A 21,775-nucleotide genomic window follows, 5' to 3' on the forward strand; every position below is an offset into this window, starting at 1 on the left:
GACTCGATGATCTCGGAGATCTTTTCCAACCGAACTGAGTCCGTGATTTTTGTGACAACAAAACCTCGGTGGCCCCCGCCGAGTCCCCGCCACACCTGAGTGCGACCCCGCCCCCCGCCGGGGCAGTGACGTCACCCCAGGTGCTTCCCGCCTCCCGGTCCCGGGGAGGCGTGATCTCCACGCCCCTCGGTGGGCGGGTTGAGGGTCGCGCATGCGCCCGGCGCCGGCTGCGGGACACCCGGTCGCGAGCGTATGTGCGCGCCCGCCGCTGCCGTGAGGCGGGGGGCTGCGCGCGAGCTGCTGCGGGCGCGCCGCTCGGCCTCCTGCGGACAGGCTCGCGCGCCCTGGCGGCCGCCGCCATCACCATGTCCGCCGCCATCGAGCAGGAGTTCCAGGAGATCGACGCCACGAACGACTGGCAGGCGCGTTATCTGGTGAGCCGAGCGGCGTGGCCGGCTCTAGCCGGAGAGCAGCAGGGAGGGAGGAAGGGCAGGGGGGAGAGGGACTCGCGGGCCGGCAGCGGCCGTGCCTGGCGTGCGGCTCCGCCGCCGCCTCAGCAGCGGGGAGAGCGGAAGTCGCTGGGCCAACACGACTCTCGCCCTCAGGTGCGAGCAGCGGAGCCGTGGGCAAGCGCTAGGCATGCGCGCTCGGGGCGTGCCCGGGAGGGGGGCGGTGGCGCGCAGGCGCGGGACGAGGCGCGTGCGCGGCAGCGGCGGCGGCTCTTGATCCGCGCTGGCCCCGGGGCGCAACGGAGCGGGGCCCGGCCCGAGCCGGGACAGCCGCCCTGGGACTCCCGCGGCTTGCGGGCGGTGTGGGAAGCTGTGCCCGATAGTGCGGATTCGGCCAAGGCTTGGGTGCCCCCGCCCCATCCCCCCTCCACCCCCCGGCTGGTTCGTGCGGCTCCTCAGGCAGCCGTGCTCCCTCCTCAGCGCCCCTTCCCGCTGCCTTGGCCAGCTCGGCATCCGCTGCGGGGGTTCTGCGCGAGTGCTACTTAATAAAATGCAGTATTTACCTTTTTTTTTTTTTTTTTTTTTTTTTTTTTTTTTTTTTACGAGATTTAGAGCATCACTAGAGCAGTTATTTAAGCCACAGTATTTTATAGGACTATTTCACAAATGAGGAAAGAGAACCAAACCCCAAAGTTTTCTTTACTGACTTCAAATTATGCTTTTTCTCTGTTAAATTAGTAATTTATTTGATTTATATGTGATTCAAATACAGTATCTTTACTGCAGTATTTCAGATGTTGCATTTGTGGATAGATCTGTATTACAAATAAGTAGGATCTAGCACCAAGCCTTCCAGAGTTCAGGAAGGGTTTGGACAATGCTTTCAGGCACATGGTGTGGTTATTTGGGTTATTCTGTGCAGAGTCAGGAGTTGGACTTGATGGTCTTTGTGGGTCCCTTCCAGGTCAGGATGTGCTGTGATTCTGTGTGATGGCTGGATATTATGTGGGAAAATTGATTTCTGAATTAGTCATTAAATTTCATTAAGTTTAAGTCTTTTTAGCAAACCTATTCTCCCACACCATCACTGTAGAAGTGTTCTTGCTATTTTAATGTTTCTTTACCAAAGCACAGGCCTGTTTCTGTGCACTGATGGGGCAGGTGCTTTAAGAAACAAAATATGTTGCATCCCATTACTGAGTAATACAAAATTTACCTTTCACGGAAATTTAGGTGTGAATGCCTGCAGATCCATTCGTTCCATGAGCAAGCTCCCAAAGCTTGTCAGCAATGTAAACGATCAGTTCTAGTGTGCTGTATCAAAATAGAAAACTTAATAGATGAAGAGGTTTCTATACAAATATGTGGAGTATTGGTGCTTGGCAGTTGCTGCTCCACATTGTGATTCATGTTCTTTGCAGATTGGCAGTACATTTTAAAGAAAGGTCATGCAACCAATGCTAAAAATTTGAGCTTTCTTTTATACGTTATATTTCCGCTGATGCCCTTTCTGGCTGCGTTCATTGTCTGGGAATAGACTAGGCTATTTAGGAAGTTTGAAGACAAAGATAGTGGGAACATTGAGAAGACCAAAGAATGCTCAGTTGTAATAAGAAGTTTAAATGCCCTTTGGGACATAATGATCAAATGTAGCAACGTAATCTAAAAACAGAAGGAGAATTAAAAGTAAAATATTGTTAATTCCGTACTGAGCAACATTTCTGCTGAGATGGCATCAGTACAGGGATATAAATACAGAGTAGAATACACTGAAGGCTGTTTTCAGTTTTCTACATAAGGTAATTCTGTATATGTTAGTGAAGTTATAGAAAAGGTGCACTCAGAGAAGAAATCAGTAAAGCAGAAAATTCAGAATGTGTGAAAAGTAGGGTCCTTAAAATAGTGTGTGAGTCTGAATATCTCACAGATTATTAGAAGGTTTGTGTAAATGTGTGGGGAGACCAGGCTTTGATTCACGTTGATATTTGTGACTCTAGAATTCTTCATGTTGGTTCACGTTTAACTACAGTTGTATGGGATGAGCCATCAAACCACCAAGAATAGTCCTACGGCCCTTAATAGTAGCCATAAAATCATTAACTGGTTCACTTATGTTTGTGGGGTTTTACGCTGCCAATTGCTTTAAAGGAGCCAGCAGAATACTGCTGTTGCATCTGAGTCCCTTACTGCTTTGGGAGATAATGTGCAGCTCTGAGGTAAACTGTAAGCATAATAAATATCTGGGATTAGAGGTTTTTTACTCTTTGATCCTGATCCATCCGTTGCTTGTCAAATGGTGCTTACATTTGGTAGTTTTAGCCAAATGTAGGAAGATCTAAATGGTAGCAGCTTGACCATGAATGAAATATGTCTTCTGAGTGAAAATGAAGCTACGGGCAGTAAAACTTGGTTTAAAAAATGTTAGTTATTATAATGTAATGTTGCTTAATAAACAGTATGTGTAGAACATTCATCTTAATCAGGTTGCTGGCTATAAGTCAATTATTTATTTTGTCTTTTTAAGGAAATCCGACATAAATCCAGTGACTACCCTCACAGAGTTGCAAAATATCCAGAAAACAGAAATCGAAACAGATACAGAGATGTTAGTCCATGTGAGTATCTTTTCTGCAATCATTGCAGTAAACTTACTAGACCTTCTATTACCCTATTGAGACTGGTGGTGATAAATCATGGTCATTGCAAATTTGCATTTTGTTTATTTCTGTAGGCATGTATCCTGTGATAAATGTGAGATTTTTGGTAACACATACACAAATGGAGGGAGAAGAGTCTGCATGTTAAGCTCATTGTGCTGAATGAGAGATGGTTGCAAGTCACAGGATATTAGTGTATAGGTAAATTTTTGTGAGCTGCAGAGTAATGTTTTAGAGGTATTTTTCTAATAGGGAAATTATTTGTTTAATAGTGCTTTATCTATCGTAAAAAACAAGTATAGAGGTTAAGTTAGTACACATTGACTTAAAGAAATGTTTTCTTTTTGGACTGAGTGATTCTGCGCATTTTTAAGGTGGTGTGGATAAATGCCACTCAATTTCTGCTGTTGCTTTAAAAATGCTTGAGATTTTGTTGGTTTTGCCCATATAGTAAATAAGCTATGGAGTGCTTCATACTTCTACTAATTTCAATAAAATGGTCTTTTTGACATAATGATCTTATGTCTCATGTGAAAAAAAAAAAATTTAGACCAGCTTCTCTGCTACAGAGATGCTGTGGGCTTCTTTTCATCAGCATTTTATTTCAGAAATTGTAAGCCAAAATTATTGCAAAAAGATATGTGAGCTGCAGATAGGGGAAAAAATTATATAGCTTTAATTTTTTTGCAGTATATTAAAGTTGGGACAGATAACATGTTTATGTATTCCTTATGAAGTTTCCCAGAATACTGAAGGGTCCTAAAAATCACCTTGTTACTGGATCTAGAGTTTTTGGAGGGTTGCTGGTATATTGGGGCTTTTCGTTTGAGAGCCTGATGTGAATACCTCTTCTAAGATTTGGAGAAGTGCTGAGCTCCTTGTTTCCAGTTGAAAATTGTGGTGGCAGCATGTGTGTAGCACTTCTCAAAATGGCACAGAAAGGGTCTTGGATTGAGTCACACTGGTCAGATGCAGTGCTGCTCCTTTGGCTGCTGCCAGGATGCTCTGCTGGCACAGTGAATTCGTACTAAAGGGGTCCAGTCTGGCGTGGTGCTGAACCCTTGTGCTGCATGCTGATGAAACTGAACTTAGGAATTCAGTACCTGGCTTCCTTGCTGTGTCTGTGTGCCATTCCATTGGAGGAGTGTCCAGTACTGAGGAAGATACCTCAGATGAGGCAAGGCTGACTGACTTTCACCATAGGCTCAGGAAATGGAGCCAGGCCTCTGGTGGACACGTGTTGGTCTGTGCAGAGGCACTCGGGTGTCCCGGCTTTGTTGTCCTGTTGAAGCACAGCATTAGCATCTTACCGGCGCTGAAAGAGATGTTTTATTTAATTTGTGTTTCATGCCTAAGTTGCAATGGGGGTTGTAAGATGAGAAGGCAGGAAAGTAATTTTGAACCCAGAAGTCCTAGGTTCTAGTCCTGGGTCTAACATCCTATACAATTTCCATGTCAGATGCTGTATACATGTATTTATCTACTGTTTCTCCCATACACGAATGTAATTTATGTAAAGAGAGTGAAAATGTACTTTCAAACTCTTTGTGCTTTTTTCTTTTTAAAAATAGTGTTTCTAAAAGAAATAAAAATACGTAGTATTATTTAGGTAGTATCTAATAGTGCCTCCAGTAATACCTTTTGGATGTGACTTGTATTCATCTCCTGCAGTTATGTGGAGCTCAATATTTTCCTTAATCATGGCATGCCTTTTACAGTAGTGAAGAGCATCAAATGCCTTTGCTTTAGTCATGGCAAAACCTGCTTCTGAAGTGCATGTTTACCTAGTAGAAAAAAAATATGAACAATTGTACTAATTCTTGGACCCAGTGCAAAAGCAGGGAGACAGATAAAATCTAGTATTGAAGTAGTGGCTGGGCTTAGGAAAAGGCTAGAGCTTTTCTGTTACACTCTGACATAGATTATTACATGATGAATGAACTGAATAAGATGATGACTTTTATGAAGAATGTGTCAGTTTCTAGCATTTATGAAAGAAGGATGGTTTCAATTTGTCCATCTAGATAGCTTTGCAGAACTGGGCACTAGGAACAAAGCTTTATCAGGAGAACAGAGCAAAACACTGTATTTGAACTAGCTAATTCCTCCTAAATTTTACTTCTGTACTCTTAAATATGACTCAGTTGCTTCAGTAAGAAGGATGAGAGTTGGGAGCAGAAAGAGGCCTGGAAAGGGAGTGTATGATAAATAAGATTTCAAGGTAGCAGTGCCTAAATTTCAAAGCAGCTAGGATAAAAGCTGCATGGTTTGGTCACTAAGGTGAACACATCTAATTGTGGCTCATGTATGGAAGGACCTCATGTTGCAGAAATGCGAGACAATTCAGTCTCACACGATCTTGACGTCTCAGCCCTTCACTTTGCAAATTTTGCTGCTTTTTAACAGTGTTCAGGTGAAAAACGGGTGATTCTAATATTCTCAGATAGTCAAAGGCCTTCAGAGCCAGCTGTTGGACTTTTAAGATCTAGTTACTTAATCATACTGGAAGACATAATTTAAAGAAAGAGTTTTATTTCTTCAAAAGCATCGAGAAAATTGTTTGTTAACCGCTGTAGCTGCCAAGCCAGTGTAAAATCTGAGGTGGTGTGTCTGCAAGAGGAAGTGCAAAGGTTGTTCAATTTTACGGGAAATATGTCAGTTACGAGTCCAGGAAAAAATATTTTGGGTTGGTTTGCTCCATTTCAACTGTGATACCTGGGACAAGTACACTGAAACAAACTTGTGTCTGTTACATACATTTCTAGATAAAAATTTGTTTGCTGGGAAAGGCTAAGCGTCTCTGCCCATTACAGCTGAGTTTCACAGTATTTCCTGTTTCATAAGTATTTTTGTTAGTGTCCATTTTTGTTGGCTAAAGATCTGTAGCATAGATAAGTTTGGTTTGGTAAAAGCCCTCAAGAATTACTGCCTAGCTGAAAAAAAATAGCAGTCTAATAGTTTGGTATTAGTCTAAAATAGGCAGAGGAGTATTTTGGCTTCATAGTACTGAAACAGGAAGTTAATCTAAAATAGGTTTGGTTTGACAGCCAGTCATTTCCGGACAGATGAAACCATTTCTCAGAAAACGTTTTTAACAGAGGAAAGTAACTTGTGAGGTTGTTATTCTTTATTAACAATTTTAATGAAACTCCAAAGATTTCTGTAATTAACTTTCCTTCTAAATCTTATCCTTAGTTTTTATCAGAGGAGTCTGGTGTCTCAGATTGACTGTAAACACCTTTAGAGCTGAGTTCCCAGATTTACTGTCAAGAAGGAAATCCCCTCAACAAAATTGGCAGGATTTTTTTTGCCTTTTGCTTTTGAAGGGTAGATGGGGGTTTACACAATTTTCTCTTCAGCCTTCCTTTGTAATATGGCGTGGTGCTCAAGAGCCTGGTCATCAGAGTATTTTTGCTGATAGATCATGTTGCTTTTGGAAGATCTTGCAAGGTTGTGATTTCTCATGTTTTCTTCCTATGGCTTTGAGTAGATTTTGTGTCAGATCTTTCAACCATAGGCTTACAATTGGCGTAGAGTACAGGAGAGGAACACGAAGAAAATTGTGCTTTACAGCAAACAGAGTTGGAGCTGATTTGAATGGTTTTACACATGGTGCTAATTAATTATCATTGCAGGAATGTTTGTTCCCTTTCTGTCCTGTGCTTCAAGTGTATATGCTGAGAACAGGGAGATGTTCAGCCCAGAATAAGCCTGCTGCATTTCTTGTCCATATCAGAAGCTGACATTGGTGATTTTTATGGCATTATCTAATGATTCTCTAAAACATCTTACCACGTGAAACATTGTAAAATAAACTCAAGATGCTGTTGAGTTTGGAGATACTTCTTCCTTTGGAGTTGGGGAAGAGGGGAATTTTACAGCACATGCTGATCTAAACTTTAATGTGCCTTAAGATTTTTTCCCGTAATCCTTCTTACAATTGTAAGGATACTATGTAGTAGTGAGGTGTGTATTTCCATATGAATACATTTTGGTGGTGAGCTAGGCCATGACTGATATGATGGCATTCCTTGTGTACAACCAGTGACAGGGTGCTGAGGAAAAGTCATTTTGCCTTTCCTTTGTCTTAGGCTACCTCTGAAACTCAAGACTGTAAGTCTAGTGACAGAGTATTGCAATTTGAGTAATTTAGCAGTTCAGATAGACTAGATTTAGATTAGTGAAATGGAAGGGATTTGTTGGTAGGTGGGAAAGGTTAGGCAGGGTCATTGGGATGGCTTGCAGCTGCATGTTTTATTTATGACTTTCTTTAATCCACTAAGTAGCATTTCTCCTTCCTCTCTTGTTAATAGCTCTCTATTTGGGGGACCAGAGACATCTCTTGGATAAAAGATAATTTTGAAGTTATACAGTGTTCTAGAAACACAGTTGTTTTATAATGAAAACCTTTCATTGACCAACTGCAAGAACTGCGTGATGTAAAACGCCAAACACTTTGTATCTTGATTTTAACTGGATCTGTCATTTTCTGCTAAGCAGGAGGTGAGCAGATTGAGTGTTGTGAAGTTTTGGCATTATTTGATGCATGGGAAGTATTGTCAGTGGGACAGGGTTCCACTGGAAATGGGTAATCAGAGTTTGCTTATCTCAGACAGAGTCATTCTGGGAGTGTTTTTTCTCAGTGCAGGAGCCAGAATGAGAATAATTTTAATGTTTCCACTTCCTTTTCAGGCTGCATAGTTTGAAATAGGGGAATTAGCACTTCAGAAAAGCAGTACTGTATTTTAGCTGCTGTGGGCATGGCAACGCATAAGCTAAATCTTATCTTAAAGATAGATTTATCATTCATATAAATCTAAGTACTTTGTAACTGGAAATTATATACATACGGGAAATACATTACAGCTAACTCGCTGTCAAAAGTTGGCTTGCTTCAGTTAATTCAGAAGAGCAAGCCAGGGTTTGAATGAGGTTTCTAGGTCATTGTGTCCTTTAAGAAGCTCATCCCTTGAAAGAAGAGAAATCAATATATTCTAGTGGGTTTGTTTTTTTTATCCTGTGGCCTGTCTGCTAGAGTACTTGCAGGATCTCCTCTGTTTTAATTGGGGAGGGAGAGGGAGGTTATCTGTGCATGGAATTAGTTATTAAAGGGACTTCAAAAAAAACAACTTGCAGAACTTTATTTGTCATGTTTACAAAGCAAAATTTATAAGAAGGGAAAAAATGAATCTGAGAATGTAAGGATGAAAGTAGGAAACCTCCTTAGAGGCTGCAGTTATTTACCCCTGGCAGCAGTACAGCAGCTGCCGCTGGGTGATTAAACTGTTAACAGTGCTTGCTTGCGTCACCTTTCCGAGAACACTGGTACCGGTATGTGTGATTTACTATAACAAGATCTTAAGTTTTTCCTGTTGGCAAATGACATGTAATATTTACAGAGGTCTTGGTTTCTTTCCAGCTGAAACATTTCAGATAAAGTGATACATGAAAGGAAAAAGTAATGCTTTCCTATCCTGGCAAAATAATACAAAGAGATATATTTTACTTTAAAATGCACATGTGTCTTAATTTTGCTGTGTCTTGGCTTTGATAATATTTTTTTTCTTCACACAGTGGTATCATAAATCTTTTAAAACTCCTGAAAGTTCAGATGGTGTTGCCTTACAACTGGAATGCTAATGAAAACAGACTAACCCAGTATATTTCTCATGCTTTTAGATAAAAAATAATTTTTCAGCATTTTTCTATTCTCTGCACGTTATATATGACTGCATATAAAAGCTAGGAGCTAAGGGAGGTGGGGCAACAACCCCAAATTTGAGTGCTTCAGCAGCAGCAAATCAGATCTACTTTACTGTTGATTTCTTTACTTGAATCCAACAAGATCATCGTTGGCAGTTGCCAGTAGCAGATAGATAAGGGAGAATGTAAAGGCAGGTCAAGACCTAGTAAATGTTCTTTTCCCAGGTTTCCAAACGCATGGAAGGTATTCATATTCAATCGAACAAGAGTCTAATTCAGTAACTGTTTTCTGATTGCCATCAGCTTTTTGCCTGTCCAGGTTTATATTTATGGATTTCTGAGATGAGCCTTTTGCTACACAGGCTGGCTGTGAGTTCATCTGTTGTAGTTGTGCTGAATTTGATACTCGGTAGTTGCTCGTGTCTCTCTGTGTTTCCCAGAGTGTGTGTCTAAAGGAAGTGAATCTTTTGGTGCAAGGATGGGTGGGCTGGCATTTTAACAGCGGTCTGGGCCCTAATTGAGTTTTGTGGCTTAGACTAGGTGAATTTAGTTTTAAAAACTGGTATTGCATCGTAATTCACTCTGCTGTCAGTTTCCTTGTGGAATCTCTTCCATCTCTTCCTGAGATATGTTGAAATTTCTTAAATTAATTTTAGTTTGCTATTTTTAATTTACTCTTCATATTCTGCTAGGTGTTGAGCTTCAGGAGGTTTACAGTCAGTTGAATCTCATTTTCTGGCATGTAGTTGTATACAAATTTTAAACTGAAAGTACTGTTTATTTAATACAGTGACTGAAAAATGGCTGAAGGATTAATTACTGTGAACAAGTCTGATTACCTAAATGTCTCCTAGACGTTCATAAACCTCCTAGAGATTCATAATTCAGATACTAGAAGGTTCTAGAAACAACCACAATGACTTTTTTTATGCAGTTTTTTAGTTTGACAGTATAATCTTTCTCATATTAATGGTAGAATTTTAAACAGAGTCCTTTGCTTGCCTCTGCCATAAAAAGGGGAATTGTCAGTCTTGCTTGTGTAATTTTGAGATGAAACCATGTTGTTAGATTAGGCTTCATTTAATTGGATGATTTGTTGACTATTTTTGGTTCTGCATGTGCCTTTTTAGTATTTTTATGTTGTATAATATTAGACAATAGCTTACAGGGAAAATGAAATTGATCAAATTCAAGCCTGGCTTGAATTACCACAAGTAGATTTTACTGGGTTTTTTTTAGCTGTGTGAGCTTAACTTTATGATTCTACCAGCCTTTGAAACTTCAGTTCACCAAAAATTTTTGAATTTTGAACTTAGGAAATAATGCCGTGGAGTGATCTGGTGTGAACTTAGGAAATAATGCCGTGGAGTGATCTGGTGTGATAGGACTGTGTTGTCTGGTGTGAGTTGTGGTGCTGTTGTGTATAGGAAATGCACCTGTTGAGGGATGAGGGATGACTGTGAGGACCTTTAGGCTTGTGTGGGAGAGATATTTTGTTTGCTTGGGACTTTTTTTTTTTTTTTTTTTTTTTTTTTTTTAGAAAAATAGGTATTCCAGTTTTCTGAGCAGCTTCTATTAATAAATGCCGGAAATTACTCTGATGGAATGGGGACAGTTATCAAAGTTATGTGAGGAATTAGTTTCACTTATTTGTAGTTTGATGTTTGGGTCATACAACACATTTTAGTTCTAGTTGCTTGTGGACTAGACCTAAACTTGCCTGTTAGAGAGTATTCATCGAGATGGATGCGTCATTAATTCTTAATTTTCTTTGAATTTTAGATGATCACAGCCGTGTAAAACTCCAGAACACCGAAAATGACTATATCAACGCCAGCCTAGTGGTCATAGAAGAAGCCCAGAGATACTATATTTTAACACAGGTAAGCAGTACAATTACTGGGTTATTACAGGGATTGAGACTCTAGGGAGGGGAATTTGTACAGTTATAATTTATATTTGGATTGTTTCTTGTCTCCATGAATTGCAAGTATCTCATTATTTCATGAATTACAATATCTCATTGCGATGTAGTTGCTAACAGATTATTTTATGTTTTAAGAAAAGTTAAAGAGGATATTGAAGTATGAGTAATTTACTGCATATGAAGCTTCTCAAATACTTCTTGCTCTTTTCTTGAGTTCTTTTGTAAATACGTTAAAACAATACTTCTACTCCTAAAGGACCTTGTATCTTCTGAGCATGCCTGCAGTAGCTTTTCTTCTAACAGCACAATAGTAGGGATGCTTAAACCAAAATATCCCTTCCCTGAGTTTTTACTGTTTTGTTGCTTGGTTTTGTTTGTTATTTTTTTTCTTAAAAAAACCCCAGCCTTTTTAAGTCCTGGAATGATCTGTGCAGTGTGGCTACTTTCTCGCCTGCCATTTCTATAATTCTGTTAATAATTTGTTTAAACTTAAGGGGAAGGCTCTTTCCTGTTTCCCGCAGTGAACAATTAACTGTGCTCAAACACTGCTTTGCCTATACATTCTCATGCCTATTTTTGTATTTTTTACTACACAGGGTCCACTACCTAATACATGTTGTCATTTTTGGCTAATGGTATGGCAACAACAAACGAAAGCAGTTGTCATGTTGAATAGGATTGTTGAAAAAGAATCGGTAAGTGACATTAGGCCTAAAGTTGTAAAATAGCCCACAATTTTAATACAGTTGAGCAATGTTTGATTGTTACATTAGAAGAACTAACAAAGCGGTGTGCAGTATAATGTGTAGTTAATGTAGCAGTGAAGTGAGGGAGCTAAGTTCAGTTTGGTGAAAATAGCATCTAACAAATGTACATCCAGAAAGGTGAAAGTAACATTCTGAGAAACGATGTATAGACAGAACTGATGAGCAGTAGAGGCAGTGTACTATGTTCCCAGAACAAAATGGAAGGTGGGAAAGCAAGTATCTTTAGATGAATTCTTCTAAATGCAACGGAGTAGTGTATCTGTTATATAGAGATGTTAGCTGTAACAGTGAAGGCAGACTGCTGCACAAGAGCTGTTGAATTGATCTAGTTATTTTTGATTCTTTAGAACCAGTGGCATATGTGCAGAATACACAAATCTCCTGTTATGATGTAGTTCTCTGCTACAGTGCCTAAAGGCATTGCGGATTTTTGTTATAAATGCATGTCCTTTGAGGTTTATGTTTTTTATTCAATGCGGATTTGTGAAAAAAATTTGACTGGTCTGTTAAAAAGTCACCTATTTTCTTGTGCAAAAATTTTCCTACAGAAAGTTTGAGTGCAGAGCAAGAGGAATACAAGACAAAGAATAGTTTTGCACTGGTTTGTTAGTTCATTCTTTTGTTTCACTAGAACCTTCCAGTATTCAGCAAGCCTGGGTAGAACTGGGTGTGGTAGATGAGTTCTGTAAATGTGCAGGTGTGCAAGTCAGAAACAAAGGGGGGAAATGCTGAAATAGCTGAGCAGAGATCTCAGTTCCCTGTAGAGAACTAGAGGAAGGAGAGGGAAGGCTTAAGATGTATCTCAAAGCTTGTTAGCCATGTGATGGAAGAAAGCATAAACATGTAAAACTGGAATGCATAATAGCCACTGAAACAGTTGTAGTAATTTGTCTGTAAACATTATGGACTTCAGGAATTCCTCAAAGTGGGAGCAGGTACTTGAGTCTACTGTATTGAACAATGTGGACTCTGAAAATGCACATGCAAAGCCTAAGATACTAAGATATTTAACAATGGTTTTTTTTTTTTTTTTTTCTTTTTCCCTTCTCTTTTTAAAAAATCCATTAGGTGAAGTGTGCACAATACTGGCCAACAAAAGAAGAGGAAGTTATGACATTCAGTGAAACAGGTTTCCGTGTGAGGCTAGTGTCTGAAGACATCAAATCCTATTACACAGTACATCTACTGCAATTAGAAAATATCAACGTAAGCTTTTCTCAGTCGGTACAGCTCCTATTCATGGGCTTAAATGTATCATGTGAACAACTTAGCATGATGTCACTTTAGGTTTGAGTGAGCTTTTACACTGGAAATTTTAATGCACTTTGCTTCTGAGAATGTTGAAGATGTTTGTGTGGAAATAAGTGATTTAGACCTCAGTCTATACGTTAGGAGAGATAACATCTTTGGCATTTGTGTACTTGTATTTTCCGTTTGGCAGTACCTTAACATGCTGAATTCTAAATGATGGTAGTGGTGATTCTAAGAGGAGCTGTAAGAATTAACTTAAGGGAAGAATACAAGAGTGGAAAATTCTGATTTCCTTTGAATATCAGATATATGACTGAGTAATTACTGATTTTGTACTAGAACTTGAGTTTTCTATGTAATTTAGTCCAGCTGTCTTAAGTTTTTGGAGGGAGGAGTGATTACCACCTGTAGGTAGGTAACTTTATCTCCTCTTCCTTACCTCCCCTTTTGCTCCACAGGACCAACCACCATTTTCTCTTAAAAATTAAGCACTTTGACAATTTAACCAAGTTGAGCTCAAAAAAAATTGTTCCTGGCCTGAGCTTGGGTTGGAATTTACTGCTTCTGTTTTAGAGTGGAAGACAGGACTGAAGAGCTTGTCTGGTTGTTCCAGCTATGTCTTGTAAGATACTCTCTCTTCCTATAAATCTTGCCTTATTTTAATTGAAAGTACTAGTATGGCAAGTTTTCAAGGTCATCTTTGTCAGAGAACTTGGGAAAGGAAAGCTTGAAGATGTTCTGCATGTTGTTTTATACAACTATTGATATATTTGTTCCCAAATATTTGAATTTATAGTAACTATTGATGGTACTATGAGATAATATTTAATTCATAACTTCCCTCGTGCGATTAACATGATGAAACTTGGCATGTTGTTGCTTGATCTTCTCCATGTTAGAAGAGCTTTATGAAATATTTGTCCTGCTGACCTGAAGAATTTCTCTTGAGTAGTTTGTTTATTGACAGCAAAGGCAAAAGAAAGATGAGTAATGTTGGCTAGCTAGTGCCTGAAAAAGAGCAACTCTGCCTTTTGGAAGGCTGAGACAAGTTTTCCTCACTACCAAAAAGGCTTCTTCATGGGATTGTTTGGCTGATGTTGGCCCTTACTTTTAAACTTCCTATTTTCAAAGGATGCCATTTTCTTTACATGTTTATGTTTGAATATGGCATTAACTGGAAAATGCAGAAATGCCTTAAGGAACAGCACTGTATGTATAATGTATACTGTAGTAGACTTTTGAGTTGGATCTATTGAGCACTTGAATTTCTGGGTTTGTTTTGGACCAGCAGTGTGGGCCTGTCACCGCTGTACAGAGTTTCTTGTGTGTCATTGTCCTGGTTTAAGACGGCAAACCCAGGACAGTCATCAGTTTCACAAATACCAATCTTTCTGTAATGGATTTTCATTTTATATCTCTAGCACTCTGGTAAGGCTTCATGAATATTAACTTCAATGCATAATTTTTGTAGAAGAAGCAAAACATACTTGGTTACTCAAGCAAAAAAACTGCATAGTTTCTAGTCTAACACGGTCAGTGTTACATACAGCCTTTTGTAAGAATTTGATAATTATACCATAAAACTTGTGGGAACTGAGTATTTGCAGTAACTTGAAATGTGAGCTTAACTGTGTTTATGTAAGTTATTCTGCAGGGGCCTTTGGTGGAGGCAGAGCATATGACATTTAGCCACTCAATGCCTGGAATATAGGATGACTCATGAACAAAATATACTCTGAATGCCAAGAATACTTAAAATTTAGTATTTCCTTGAAAACAGAGAGAACCAAGGTTGTCTTTATAATGCAAGCATTCTGAGCTCAATTTAGTTTGTCTTACTGCAGCAAATCTCTTTAAGACATAAACAAAATAAAGGTATATGAAGAGTAAAGTGTTTATGCTGTTACCAATGAAACAACCCGAGAGTATTTGGTTAGTTGATTTTGTTGTTGCTTATGTTAAAGTTTATTTAGAAATACAGGTGGGATTTGGGGCTGTTCTTTTTCAGGATTATATCAGGATATTTGTTGGTCTGATTTTTTCTTTTATGTCTGTTCTAGGAAAAAAAAATGTTGTTGGGGCTAGCACAGAAAAAATGGTGTTTGTTGGTATCTTTCCAAAAGTTTCGAAAAGATGCCCAATGTTCTTTGTTTTGCTGGTGATCATTTTAGAATTTCCTTATTTTTTTTGCCTGACCCAATCTGCATTTTAGAATACAGGTATTTGAAGCTACTTGTCAACAGTGGTTCATTTTGTATCCTCCATGGGTTTGGTGGTGTCAATTGTCAGCTTTTTTGAAAGTTGAGTGCTGCTTTCTACTGTAATGGCTCAGGTATCAGAACTGTCCCTTAATAGAGGCTTAATGTGAAGACTTCCACCAACCAGTGCCTCTGGGAAAATAAAAGGAGAAGGAAGATACTGTGCTCATGTTTAAAATTTTGTAATCATGTATGTGTGAAGCTGTTGAATGGCTGTGATTTGAAGCAAAGTCTCCCAGCTTATTGGAGAAGAGATAGCAAGGTGTATGAGGGCCTGCTAAGTCTATAAAATAAACTTTGCAAAATGTTGCAGGAGAATTGTTAGATCTTGACATCTAACTTGGGAAAGACTCCACTTTGTGTTGAATATGTATTTTTATATTATTCTTAATTGTTGTTTTTAGCTTTTTTATTCCTTAATGTCACATCTCTATGTATTGGTCTTTAGAGAAAGAAAACTTTGTTTTCAGGAATTTCTGGTGTGGCAACCCAGATACCCTGAGAAAGATACAGTGTGACACATAATGAATGCTTATAAGCAAAACTACTGCACAGGTATAGAGGAGTTCAGACAAGCTGTGCAAGGGCAAATTAACATAAGATCTTCAGGGAAACCAGGGATTGCTTGCATGAGGAAACAGAGCAGTGGAAGTTGAAATTGCAGAAGGAACCTTTCTGAAGTATCTCAGACTGGGTTTCTGGAAGTAAGAATACAGCAGTAGAAGGAGAGGTTTGCAAAGAAAATATTGTTGGTGGAGAAAGGACTAGGAGAAATGAACTAAATTTGATGTGACACTGGTGGTCTGATACTTTAGAGTAACGACCATTAATAAATCTCAAGTGGAATCTTGAGTCCTCCACAAATAGCAAATATTTGGAAAAACCCATTAGTAAAATGGATTCTCAACTTAGTACCAAGCTTCTGTATGGCTGTGACTGTCAGATTAAGGTAATACAAGACTGCTTAGTGGCCCTCACTAGCTGATCCTGTGAATGAACCAGAATGTTTCTGATGATTATTTGGCCCCCTTAGCCTCAGGGCCATTTTAATTTAAATTTTGGAAAACACTTTGGCCATCATGATTGAGCAAATAGAGGAGGCTCTGGTAGATGTTGATTTATGATTTTTGAATTTCAGTTTGTAGAATATTGCCATTATAGCATGCCTTTTCATTTTTATATGATCAAATTAGTTGTTAATGAACATAAGGCATGTTCATTAAATACAGAAGCACTGTAGTGTTGTAGGTGTGTTATGTCTCCATATATTTGAGCATTTCTGTAGCACTTTGATTATGGCTTTTACATGGAGTGTGTGAAACTTAACAGACCAGCTTTTTTTTGTCTTCTCCTATTTTACTTGACCCTGAAGGCACTAACTTAACGTTTAAACATTTTGGTAGTGTTTTATTCAAGTTCAAACTCTCAGGTGACTGAACAACCTGAAGTTGCTCTTAAGATTTTTGCTCCTTTTTGTTTTGTGTGATTGAATAGTCACTGTTAAAAGGTTATGGCAAAGCTTGTTTTGCTGGAAGTTAATCTAATGGGATATTCCTTTTCTGCTCAAGTCCTCATGTGGATCTCTGTAACTTGGAGCTTGTGCTTTGATCGTCCTTTGATTATACTGTTGATGTTCCCAGCAGTCAATGCAGAGCTGTGCAGTGTGATGTCTGCTTTGCAAGTTCATCAGGTTTAGCTATCTTGATTATTTATAGAAAGCTTATTTCAGTAGTTCATAAAACTTTCACAGTTTGAGTAATTTAAAAACAAAATAGTCAAAATAGTTGTTTAAGTGTTGTCCCATGGTCATTCAAAGATTTTTTTTTTTTTTTTTTTTTGGTAGCTAGTTTTAGTGAATAAATCTTTGAAAATTGCATTGTGGTTACCATAGAACTAGCTGGTTTTCTGCTACCATGCAGAAATATATAATACTTCTATGTTATATCCCTTGTATATTACATATAAAATTTTATAGTGCTGCCTGAGTCTTGAACTCCAGGGGGTTTTATTTTAAAAGATTAGCTAGTTTCCTGGTAACACTTCAAATTAAATTAGTTGTTATTTAAATTTGAATTTTTGTCCATCAACATTTGTGAATCAAAAAGCCAGACCTCTTCTCGTAACAGTCCCACGTCACTTCATGTAAATGCTGCATGGCTCAGTGACTGGGAGTTGTTTAAGCGGGTGGTACAGATCCTCACAAAGGCAGTGTTTCAGCTGTGCAGCTTGACTGCCAGCACCACTTGAAAGAGCCATTCTGTTTAAGAGATCAGTGTGGGAGGTTTGAAATACTCAAATGGGATTTGGCTGTAGGATTAGAGACTGTGAATTCAAAGATGACCAGCTGGTTCCAGTGCCTCGCAATGGGACTCCTGTAGAGAGATGAAGAGACTAGGTCTTTCTGTAATGAGCTGAAGGGATGGAAAAGCATGGGATGGATAAAGCCTTCATACAAGAAAGAAAAGAAAAATGTAATTTTGTGGGTTAGAGCAGAGGGACATGTACAACAGCACTGTTTCATCTCTCTTTTAGAAATAACTATTTCAGATTAGTATATAAGTAGGGTGACACTTAGCCATACTTTGTTCTTTTTCTTCGGGAAGAAGATGTCAATTATTGTTATGGATGGGATTGGGGTAAAAAACCCACACAAAAGAACCCCCGCACCAAACAAAAGCCCACACAAACAAACTCCACAGGTCACCTTTTTTGAGGTGACAGAAAAAGGCATTTTTGCCTTCTTAGTGTGTAAAGGATGTTTTTATCTGGAATGCTCTTGCAGAATGTTGAAGTAGGGAGTATTAATTACTACCTGCAGACAACCATCTAGATTCACAAGAAACAACTTCAGCCTTTACTTAGCATGTGCATTTAGCTCACGTCTCCCGTTTTCTTCTTAATTTTGTTTCTAAAGTGATGACTTTTCTTAGTTTTTCTTAGAAATAGAGAAATTGCTCAAGTGTTACTTCCAGATTTCTTATGAAAAATGTCTCCTTCATGATTTTTAAACAAACAGGTCATTCAGTTCATTTGTCACTTAACTTGTTACTTGAAAAACGAGAAGGAACAATAGGAGAGCAAGTGCAAACTGTTCAATGCTTTGCTCCAGACAAAGGGAAGTCCCAGTATATTTATATAGTTTTGAGCCTGATACTCCTTTCCCCCTCTATGAAATCTTAACGTAAATTCATTTTCCCTATATCGTACATCACACTTTGTTGTCCTTGTTGAGCACCTAGCCAAAAGACGAAATATTTCTGGAAGATAACTGTGCATCTGAGAGTGACTGGACTCATGTTAATATCCACTGCTTTCTGTGAAAAGTATTGGCTATCTTGCAGTATTGAGCATTGAAGGCAAAAGACAAGTTGGGAGACTTATTTTTGTTATTTTTGCAGAAAACATGAAATGGATTCTTTTAATTTCACAATGGATTTTTTAAAGTTGTCTCTCATAAGAAGTAGAAACAGACTGAGCAGATGAAAAAGAGTAGAATTTCTTTTATCTCATGGCTATATTTTACTGTTGCTGAAGAAGAATAGCTTTTCTGGAATACATTGATTTAAAATCCTTTAGTGTTCAGGCTTTGCCAAGGTTTATGTAGGTGTTAGTCTGTGGAAAATTAAATAACTGAAATAATAAATCATAACTGAATTAATTAAAAATTAAATAACTGAATTAATAAATTATAAAAAAATAACTGAACATTTATAAAATTCCTGAGTTAAAATCAGAATCACCATGGCAACGAGTAGCATTTAACAGCAGGTCTGAAGTGAGTCCTATAAAAATGTGATCCACATTTCATATACATACTCTTGCTGTTATTTCAGTACTTGCAGTTAGTTGGTTGTGTTAGGAGAGGAGCTCTAAAAGGGTGGTTCTAAAGCAGCTGTATGATTTTGGAATCCTCCTATTTTACTTAAAAAAGATAGATGTCCAGCAGAAGTCTTGCTAGACATCCTGCTGTATGGGTTTTATAGCCTTTTCCAGGAAGAAACACTTCCTGCTCCTCTCAGTAATGTGTTTAGTATAAAGGAGATGTAATATCTCTTGGCATTAAAACTTGCTTGAAGCAAGAATGCAGAGTGTGTACAATGCTGACATGGGTTTTTTCAGTCATGTTAATTCCAGCTATCTAATAACTGCTGTCAGACATTGAACTGCATTATTGATAGACAAAGAAAGACATTTGGGAGTAAGTAGTAAAGCAAACCAAACATAATATTGGAAGTTTGAGAAGAAGAAGAAAAAAAACCCCATGTGTGGTAAAAATTGCAAAGGAGAAAATTACCAATTCAGATAAAACTACTTCAGCGTGCACTGTTGGTTGTCATCCAGCTTGAAGCAAGTTCCTGGGTTGTTTGTCTTAATGGGAGGTTTAAAATAGAAAAGAGCTGTTGATTGAGATTGGGGAAATTTGTGCTAACTGAGCCAAAGAGGAATGCTTTCTAGTTCTAGTGTTTATTTGTTTTCACTTCTAGAGTGGTGAGTCCAGGATGATCTCTCATTTTCATTATACTACATGGCCAGACTTTGGAGTTCCTGAATCCCCAGCTTCATTCCTGAACTTCCTGTTTAAAGTCAGAGAATCTGGTTCACTGAGTCCCGAGCACGGACCTGCAGTAGTTCACTGCAGTGCGGGAATAGGACGTTCCGGCACATTTTCATTAGTAGATACTTGTCTTGTTCTGGTAAGTGTTTGTATTTTCTCTGTCACCCCTTCCCTTGTCCTGACACCCTGCCAACCTTCCCAATATGGGCTTTTTGGTCAGAAGGCTTTAAAAACATTGAAGTTAATGACATTCCAGTGGAAACTTAAATTAAGACATCATGCTTTTTTTTTCTTCACATATTTTGATGGTAAAAACACAACTCTTGAAATGCATTTACAAATTCCTCTTGAAGTACCCCAGGACAATTACATATTCTCAAAGCTTCCTGGAAAGTAAATTGTAAACATTCTTTTCCTTTTACGTAAGATGTGCTTAGAAAAGGTTGAGGATTGGTTGTTTTTTCCACATGAAAAAAGCTTGTGAATATATATTGAGATGATTGAATCTGTAAGTCTTTTTCTCCAGAGCCCTTTTCTTAAGCATGCAGAAAATTGTTATCTGAACTAGGATGAGAACTCAGGCATGCCCCTAATTCTCTTGTAGTGTGTATTGGAGAGTGGTGCAGAATTTCCCCTGCTGTGCAGCCCTCTGGGTAGTGGGGCTTGGCAGCCAGTTCCAGTGCCACATGGATGTATAGATTGTTTGCTTAAAGTGAACTGCATCATCTATAATTGCTCATAACATGAGTGAATCTTGAATGTGAAATAATATTTTAAATAAATCAAAATTTTTGTTGGACTTGAAAGTCCAGGCACAGAGTTTTCTCTTTGTGCTTGGTAATAGTAAAAAGGACAGCACAGGTTTAACTGAAAAAGAATTTCAATTGAATTACAAGAGACATATTTTCTGGTTTAGTTAGATCCTCTTAATTTACTTTGTTGTTGTTTGTTTGTTTGTTTTTCTTCAGGTTCTTTTTTGTTTTGTTTTATGCATTTTGAAAAGCATAGGGGTATATTTTGATGCAAATGTACTTCAGAAACACCCTGTGAATGTAATGTGGGGACAAGTGTGTGCATTGCTTGGGTTCAGGGTTCTGCTTTAAATAAGGAAACTTCTGCCATAGTCAGTCTGAATTGCTGTTCTATTCAGAAGGAGCAGGAAATATTACTTTACAGCTCTGATTCTTATAGTCCTATTTCAAAGTCCAAATACAAGCCTAAATAAAATTGAGCATATCTGTATGTCTTAAATTTAGGAGTTCATATTAAAGGGTACTAATTTATTTGTTTAATATATGATTCTTGATTTGTCATAAGTTTTCATTAGATGGTTTGCATTTTTCCTTCAAAAAAAATTGGAAATAATTTGACATGTTAATCTTCCATATAACTAATAGAAGCAAAATACGGAGAAATTAATTTTTAGATTGAATTTATGACTAATTTTTACTTGTAATTATTTTTATATACCATTGACACTTTCAATGTAACTTGCTTTACAGATGGAGAAAAAAGACCCATTTTCTGTAGATATTAAGAAAGTATTACTGGATATGAGAAAATATCGAATGGGACTTATTCAGACTCCTGATCAACTAAGATTTTCATATATGGCTGTAATAGAAGGAGCAAAATTTATAATGGGGGATTCAACTATACAGGTAAATGTTTTGCTCCATGTATTTGAACAGCATATTGCAACAGTAGTAAAAAATAAGCTTCAGATTATTTTAGAACATACAGTTTTGTGAGATTTTAATAATTAGCCTTTTCCAGTAGATGCCTAGGACATATCAAAGGGTATCTCTTCAGTGCCTTCTATCAAACTAAACTTTTAACTGTGTGTATATGTCCCCTCTTAGATAAAATATGAAAATGATTTGTCTGTCCAAATGTTTAAAAAAAAAAAAAAGGTTCAATTGATGTTTTCAATACTAAAAAGAGAAAGTAATACCCACTATCACTTTGAAGATAGCAAGGATATTTTTTAGAATTTCTTGATCTTTGCTATTTTCCTAGCAGATAAGTTGCCTGATGCTACAGATAATATTTTTTGGTAAAGTTGCCTTGTTTCTTCATAGCCTTTAAAATTTGTCTTATAGTTAGTACAATCTAGCCAAATTTGGGTGCAAAGAAATTACCAAATCTCATTGTTTTATCAGTGCGGCTTGCAGACGTAAGAGTTTTGTTAAGTGGCTGGGCCTAGGT

The 21,775-nt window shown here is 38.1% G+C and overlaps 1 protein-coding gene across 3 annotated transcripts in view; it reads left to right on the plus strand.

Moving 5' to 3' along the window:
- Positions 1-271: 271 nt before the first annotated feature.
- Positions 272-21,775, plus strand: part of PTPN2 (protein tyrosine phosphatase non-receptor type 2) — a 30,544-nt gene continuing 9,040 nt past the window's right edge. For 2 of the 3 annotated variants that reach the window (XM_053971094.1, XM_053971087.1), the window contains exons 1-7: positions 272-434; positions 2,974-3,064; positions 10,592-10,692; positions 11,333-11,431; positions 12,572-12,709; positions 19,497-19,706; positions 21,070-21,228. In XM_053971094.1, the coding sequence (XP_053827069.1) occupies positions 366-434; positions 2,974-3,064; positions 10,592-10,692; positions 11,333-11,431; positions 12,572-12,709; positions 19,497-19,706; positions 21,070-21,228 (867 nt within the window). In that variant the 5' untranslated portion in view covers positions 272-365. The remainder of the gene's footprint in view (positions 435-2,973; positions 3,065-10,591; positions 10,693-11,332; positions 11,432-12,571; positions 12,710-19,496; positions 19,707-21,069; positions 21,229-21,775) is intronic. The other variant, XM_053971103.1, reaches the window with a different exon arrangement.

Source organism: Vidua macroura, chromosome 1 (assembly GCF_024509145.1).
Source record: "Vidua macroura isolate BioBank_ID:100142 chromosome 1, ASM2450914v1, whole genome shotgun sequence".
Taxonomy (NCBI): domain Eukaryota; kingdom Metazoa; phylum Chordata; class Aves; order Passeriformes; family Viduidae; genus Vidua; species Vidua macroura.